The 6986-nt window shown below is 48.7% G+C and overlaps 1 protein-coding gene across 2 annotated transcripts; it reads right to left on the bottom strand.

Annotated features, from left to right (window-relative positions):
- Positions 1 to 1363: 1363 nt before the first annotated feature.
- On the bottom strand, positions 1364 to 6114 carry Pvrig (PVR related immunoglobulin domain containing). Of its 2 annotated transcripts, XM_006249032.5 has the most exons (4): positions 2763 to 6104; positions 2321 to 2674; positions 2121 to 2244; positions 1364 to 2040 (listed from the first exon to the last, which is right to left on the bottom strand). In XM_006249032.5, the coding sequence occupies exons 1-4, from the start codon at positions 2821 to 2823 to the stop codon at positions 1926 to 1928; spliced, it is 654 nt and encodes a 217-aa protein (XP_006249094.1). In that variant the 5' UTR covers positions 2824 to 6104; the 3' UTR covers positions 1364 to 1925. The 2 variants fall into 2 exon arrangements, with proteins under 2 accessions (XP_006249094.1, XP_006249093.1); XM_006249031.5 differs by having other exon boundaries at positions 2121 to 2674; positions 2763 to 6114.
- Positions 6115 to 6986: the final 872 nt, after the last annotated feature.

Raw genomic sequence — 6986 nt, 5'->3', positions numbered from 1 at the left:
GCAGCTTCTGGATAGTGGCTAGGGATGGTCCAGTTTCCCATCCCAGCAGAGGGTAGGGCTGGGTCACACTGCCCCGACTCACAGCTCTTTTGAAGATTTCCTCTTGCCAGTGGCCTCTGGGCTTCTTATGCTATGGCACTGTGGCCCCTCAGCAGTGGGGTTAGTCATCGCCTGGTAGGGACAAAACCACTAACATGGTCTCCATGGGGTGCATGTGGAAGGCAGCCTCTGGCCACCAGGAATGCTAATGCTCAGTTTCTCTCTTAAGAGACCCCTGATTCTCTGCCCTGTATAGATTCCCAAGCTTCTCTGTCTTTCAGGCTTGGTTCAAGGGCATTGAAACTTAAACAGGCCAAACCACAGCTCAGTCTCTCTGTTTGCAATCTTCATGCTCCTAAAGGCTTCCTTACCCTCATTATGTGCCCCACAAGCAAGTGGAGCCTCATATGCACTCAAGCAACGTGGTTTGCTATGGTGTGATCCAGGAATCCAAACCTTGGGTCCTTATGGCTCACGAGGCTCTCTCGCTCATTTTGCCTCCTTTGTGGATGGTGTAGGAGCCCAGGGGGCTTATCTCCTGCAGAGGAACCCAGTTCCTGGATAGAACAATTTCAGGTGGGTGAGCCTATATTCAATCTCTGTGTCTGCAAGCCTCTTTGCCTGTGTCTATAGAGAGAATCTCTTGTAATGTATGGAAGCACCACTGTCTATATAAATGCTGTTAGCCTATTAGTTAAGGCAGGAGATGAGGAGGTGTACGTTCCAGTATAGACAGAGGAATTCTGGAATAGAGTCAAGCATGGGAGGATTTACCCTGGGGACTCTGAGGAGTACATATGTATAGAACCTGAGCATAGATAGCCGGCTATGTGGTTTACAAAGAATAAGACAAATAGGTTTCTAAATTATGAGATGATCAAAAACCAGGCCCAGTTTAAGTCTCAGAGTTGTTATTCCAGGAGCTTGAGGCCAAGAAGAAAAACATGAGCTTACAGAATACACTCTACAACATGCCTCTGATTGGCCAGTGGGGAGTCTGATCCCTAACCATAAAAGGAGAGTGGAAGACGCAGTATGAGAGCTGGAAGAGGCCTCCCTCTCCCCTTTCCTCTCTCTACTTCTGAACATCAGTTTCAGGGCTCTACCCAGCTACACAGGGAGTCCATCATGAGGAGACCAGGTTAGATAACACAGATTTGAAGCCCCAGGAGAGATGGGGCTCCTTATGTCCCTCAGCAAGGCCCACAGGTTTAGGACATTCTGCCCAGGTCTGGGTCTCAGTCCCAGTCTCTTTTGGCTCTAACCGGGTTCTTTCCTCCCAAGGGACTGAACCCGCCTTTAACACTCCCAAAGAAGTCAGGGCTAACGTCCAAAACAAAAAGACCACTTTAATGGCATGATTAAAGACACCATCTGAATGGTTGGAAATGTGTGCAAAACAGGATGTAACCGGGCCTTTGTCATACTCTTCCACTCACACCTGTGTCCGTACATGCCCACATGCTAACCACATCCTGGCACTTATCAGAGGCCTAAGAGTAGAGCAAGGTCCATGGAGAGGCCTGGTGGCCAGCATGAAGACACCAGTAGGTACATGTCCCAAAGGGTACTGTGCTCCAGACAGTTGGTGGAAGTTGGGAAGAATGTGGGGAAGTTTCACTCATGCCAGAGTATACAGTCCATTATCAACGAAGATGAAGCTGCCCTGTATAGAGGCCAAATGGGGAAGCTGAGGAAACGGGCATGGGGGCTGACTGAGTCACTAGTGGGGAGTGATATGCACTGGGGCAGGTGTTGATCAGAATGGACTACAGCCTCATACAGAGCTGCTGAACAGGATGGTGGGGTTTTAGGGGAAGGGATTGGGGTGGTGGAGAGTGGCCAGTGGCCAGGGATGGTTTTGGTGGGCTGTGGGGGATGGAGAGTCAGATGAGACCCCAAGTCCCTGGTATCCTGCTACAGACACCATCCTTCAAGCCTACTGGAGTCTCCATCTGTGCCTGGGTTCTGCTGAGGGACAACTGAGATTTTCTGGAACACCTGTGAAACAGAAGAGACAGAGTCAGGGGCAGAGGGCAACTAACCAAGTGCTGTGGGGTTATTACTGGACCCATTCTCACCGATGCCTCTGCCACCACCGGAGACATAGTATAAAGATGAAACCAAACAGGAAAAACCCTGAGGTTCCCAAGATCCCTGCCAGATCTGCCTGAAGACTGGGGGCTGGAGTCAGGGCAGAGAGTCCTAGACACAGAGAAAAGTGTCAGATGGGCAGCCAGTGTTAAGGTCCTCCCTATCTCCCTCCTCTCCCCAGACACACCTGGATCTGAGCTATGGAGGTCTCTACAGGCCACCCTGGAACCATGAGGGAAGGTAACAAACTCGCAGCAGAATGTAGTGTTGGCTAGGGAGCTTCTTGCTTTGGATTGTTCCAGGGTCAGAGTGACAGAGATGCTAATTGGGGTTTCCCAGTGGGCCTGGCTGGCAGGAGCCCACTGCTGGGTGCCAAATTCTGGATGTAAAACAGCTAGTTTGGTCTCTCTAGCATCAACAAATCCTTTCCAGCTCACTGTTACCAGGGAGATGTGGTTACATCCTAAAACCCCACAGTGAACTGAGAAGAATGAGAGGTTGGTGGCCTCCATCTGGACTTGCACCCACACTTCAGGGCTCGCTGAGGAAAGAAGACAGGAAGGTCAGTGGCTGTGTGTCCATGCTGGCCACCCCCCAAGGCTCTGTACTTCTCTGGCCTCTCCACTTACCTGCTGAGACACAGAGGATCAGTAATGTTGAAAACAGGACCAGTGTCTGCATCTGGGCCATATTTGTTGCAGGGACAGCTTGTGTGTTCCTGTTCTCATGGCAGAAGTTTGCACATTGTCAGCAGTTAGAGGTACTGTGGTACTTTCCCACAACCTAGCCTTATTTCCTTTTGTATGCCCCAGTGGTAGTGAACTCATGGTAATGGGTTCTCCCACTTAAAGTTACAGTACCAGGCTTTGCTTGCCACTCCCTAGACCTACAGTAATGGGGAAGGCTACAAGGGTCATTGAGGTCAACCATCTTTGTGCCTCAGAGAGAGGAAGAGACATGCATGGCTGCTCCTGAGAAACTTAGCCCTTATCCCATCCAGCCCTACCCAGCTAAGGGACAGGAAACAGAGCAACTGGAGATTGCAAGATCCTGTAATCAGGAAAGCTGTTGGGGAGGCAGTCAGGAGCCAGCCTGAGTGACCCAACACTCTCCAAAGTGTGCTCTTCTTATTACGTACTAGTAGTCCCTGGTTTGAGTCTGCAGTTCACCATCCCTCCCCAGCTCCTGTCCCATGTCCACCTGGAAACCCAAATATTAGCTTACAGGCAATTCTGCCCAACAGCTACCCAGCAACAGCTTATCATCGCCCCACCAGGTTCGTGAGCCAGGTGTGTGAGCCAGGTGCATAAGCCAGGTGCATGGCTGCCCAGCACTGTATAAAAAAGACTGCTCATTGCCCCAGCACCCCTTCTTCCAACCTCTTTTTCAGTTCCCTCATGTTCCCAGCCAGCCTCACTTGTTCTCTCTCTCTCTCTCTCTCTCTCTCTCTCTCTCTCTCTCTCTCTCTCTCTCTCTCTCTCTCTCTCTCCCCCCCCTCTCTCTCCGTCCTCTGTTCCTTCCTTTCTCTGTCACAACCCCTTTCCAGGTTCCTGATCCCATCTCCACAATAAATCTTTATACTAGGCCTGTCACATGGCATGATTCCTCAGGGGAACACCAACGGCACCACCCCTCTAGGTATTACTCCTGCCATGTTATACTACAATTTATATTTTATATTTCATAACACCAAGGATAGTCTTCACTTGCCCCATGCAGAGCTCAGCTTGTTGGCACGTGACTTCAAGCTGCTTAGCCCTGAAGCATGGTCGCCTGAGGCTGTTTGTTCACCTCCATCCTGCTGACTCCCATTCTGACCAACTGACTTCTCTCTGCCTCCCTTACCACCATCTACTCATCAACATCATCTGCTGGGAAGAGAGAAATAACAAGTTGGTTTGCTGGTCACTCCACATCAACCTTGGCTTCACTGCAGCAGCCCAGGTGACCCTCACAACACACAGGTCACTCCTTTGCTTGTCCTTCCCTATTTCACTGGGAGCCAAAACCTTGAGGTCTCTCTGTGACCTGTCCTGCTTCCATTCTTACCCATCCCACTCCCACATGTCAAATTGCTATGTGACATATTGCTATATTGAATTAGGAGGTCACAAGGGTAGGTTGGCCCTTGCCCATGAATTTTGTCATGGAGGCAGTAAGTGGTTCTACCAAATTGTTCTTCTTTCCACAAGCATTGCTACAGGCCGTTATCCTGCACAAAGTCATTTACAGAATGCCACAAATTGACCAGGATGCTTCAGCATATATGGTGACAAGTGACATTGTCCAGGGATCAGATCAGAGCATTATGTACTAAAAACCTGAATCCTGGATCTGCATCAGAGGCCAGGATACTATCTGAAGACTGTTTTGTCTCTTCACCCTTGCCTCTGTAGGCATATAAACTTGCCCTCACAAGTGCCTACCAGAGCGGTCTCCAGGCCTTTGCCCCCACAGTTCCCACCATGGCCAGCATTCCCTTGATCCTTTGATCTCCTCAGAGGCCCAGTGGACATTCCTGACAGAGACCTGCTCTCAACAGTTAATGTGACAAAGCTGATTCACCTCAGAGGGGCCAGGCTGTATAGGCTAAAGGACCTTTAAAAGTTCCCTTAACAAAGTCTGCCTTCCATTGACCTGCAAGACAAACTAATTGATCTGAACTTTAGAAACTGCTGAGATTTTGGAATGTTTTAAATCCAGAGCTAAATTATCTTGGGTCATTGTTAGCCACCTTTAGAGCAACTTATTGGCCTCTTATGTGCCTGACCTTAGATTTGGAACCCATAGGTAAATCATTTTCGATGATCAAACATAGTCCTACCTTGTCAACTAACCAAAAACTTCAAACAATGTCAGATCACCTCTGAGGCCTAGCAACACAAGGTTCCACCTTTTGCCTACCTCTACTGTTGACCTAATGTTTCCCCCCAACATATTTTTAGAGTATTTTGATTTGACTTCCTTTGTCCTGTTACTATAAAGGTTTCACAAACCTGTTTCCATGTTGGAAACATGTTTCTCTTGCTTGAGAGACTGCTGAAGGTTGATCCAGGCACACTGGAAAAAGAAACCTCTTGCTTTTGCATTAATCTGAGTCTCATTGTCTCACTTGGTGTCTCCCAGCAGGTAAAGACCCTCTGGTGCTTTACATTTGGGAGCATGTCTGCAATCTGAGACCCCTGAGTGGGCACTCGAGACCACTGGGTAAGAGGGCCAGGCTCCAGCTCAAGTCGAGTGTCTGTAATGTAGAAAGTAATTTGTTCTTTTACTTTCACTTTGGCTCCAGAACAAGGGAGATAGCCAAGATGGCTACTGAACAGGACAATTAATGGCTGGCAGATGTGACACAATGTTGTGACTGTGGGAGGTCTGGAAGATGCTTCAGACTCCCCAGAGTGAGTCAGGAGAACTCTCCTCCTTTCTGAGACTTCGAGTATAACAGGTGGCCAATTCTGGCCAAGTCACACTCTAATTCACTTCCTGAAGTCTTGGAGGGTTGGTTTCTATATTTGTTGGTTATCTCCTTCTGTGTTCTTGGACTTGGACTGATGATATCTTTTGATATGGAACAGACTAAGTCTGTCCCACTGAATATCTTAGTGACACACTAGAAGGAAGTTAAGGAAACAGGAGAGACCCTGTCTGTTGTAGTAAAAAAAAAAAAAAGCAAAATGATCACCCTCTTTTCTCAGAGTGACTTTCCCGTGGTGTTAAGTGACTTCCCACAGGGACCTTCAATTTGCCTGTCATCAGAGCAGTTGAAGGGAGAATTTTTAGACAGGGACCACGTGGTCACCCTATATAATAACTTGGAAGAATCTAGCGGGGACCTCCCCTCCATAGAAAAAAGCATTTCTTTCCCCAAAACCCACCTTGAGGTTCTGGCTGCCAGGAAAAAGGAAACACAGAAGGAGGGATCTGGACCTTACAGAAGTCGATCCTCCAAGACCCTTCAACAGCAGACTTGTTGCTCCAAGACCCTCCTCCTCTATATCTCCCTACCCTTGCCCCCACGGCCCCGCCAGCACCAGCACAGGCCCCAGGATCCTTGGTCTACACAGGACTGGGGCTGTTGTACCTCCCTTTACTGGAGACCCCCAACTTCCTAGTCCTGCCATGAGGACCCGAAATCAGAGAGCCACCTCCCCTGATACCACAGTAGCCCTCCAGCTGAGGGTATATGAGCCTCTTGATGATGAGGGCAATCAAGCTATGCAATATTGGCTGTTCTCTTCTACTGACCTATACAATTGGAAGTCTCAGAATCCTCCTTTTTCAAATAATCTCTTTGAAGCTGTCCTGTTTACCCATTAGCTCATCTGGGATGACATACAACAGCTTATGAGGGTCCTCTTCACCACTGAGGAGAGAGAAAGGATCCTCAATGAGGCCCAAAAGAATGTGCCCTCAGTCACAGGGACTCCCTCAGAAAAGCTATCAGTCATTGACATAGAATTCCCTTTAACCCAACCTGATTGGGACTTTAATTTAGCCAAGGGTAAGGACTGCCTTAAGGCCTACCACCAGGCTCTGTTGACAAGTCTCAAGGCAGCCACCCGATGGCCACAAATTTGACCAAGGTACATGAGGTTAAGTGGGGACCAGACGAGTCACCCTCAGCCTTTCTAGAGCAGCTCGTGGAGGCACTCCACCAATAAACACCCTATGACCCCAGCATCAAGGAGCACAAAGCTACTGTGACCATGGCCTTTATAGAGCAGGTTAGTAGAGATAACAGGAAAAAGCTTCAGAGGTTAGAATGACTACAGGAGAAGTCGTTGAGGGATTTAGTACAGGTTGCTGTGAAAGTATACCATAACAGGGAGACAAAGGAGGAGAAGGAGCAGAGA

Source organism: Rattus norvegicus, chromosome 12 (genome assembly GCF_036323735.1).
Source record: "Rattus norvegicus strain BN/NHsdMcwi chromosome 12, GRCr8, whole genome shotgun sequence".
Lineage (NCBI taxonomy): Eukaryota > Metazoa > Chordata > Mammalia > Rodentia > Muridae > Rattus > Rattus norvegicus.
This window is presented reverse-complemented; position numbering and strand designations above follow the sequence as displayed.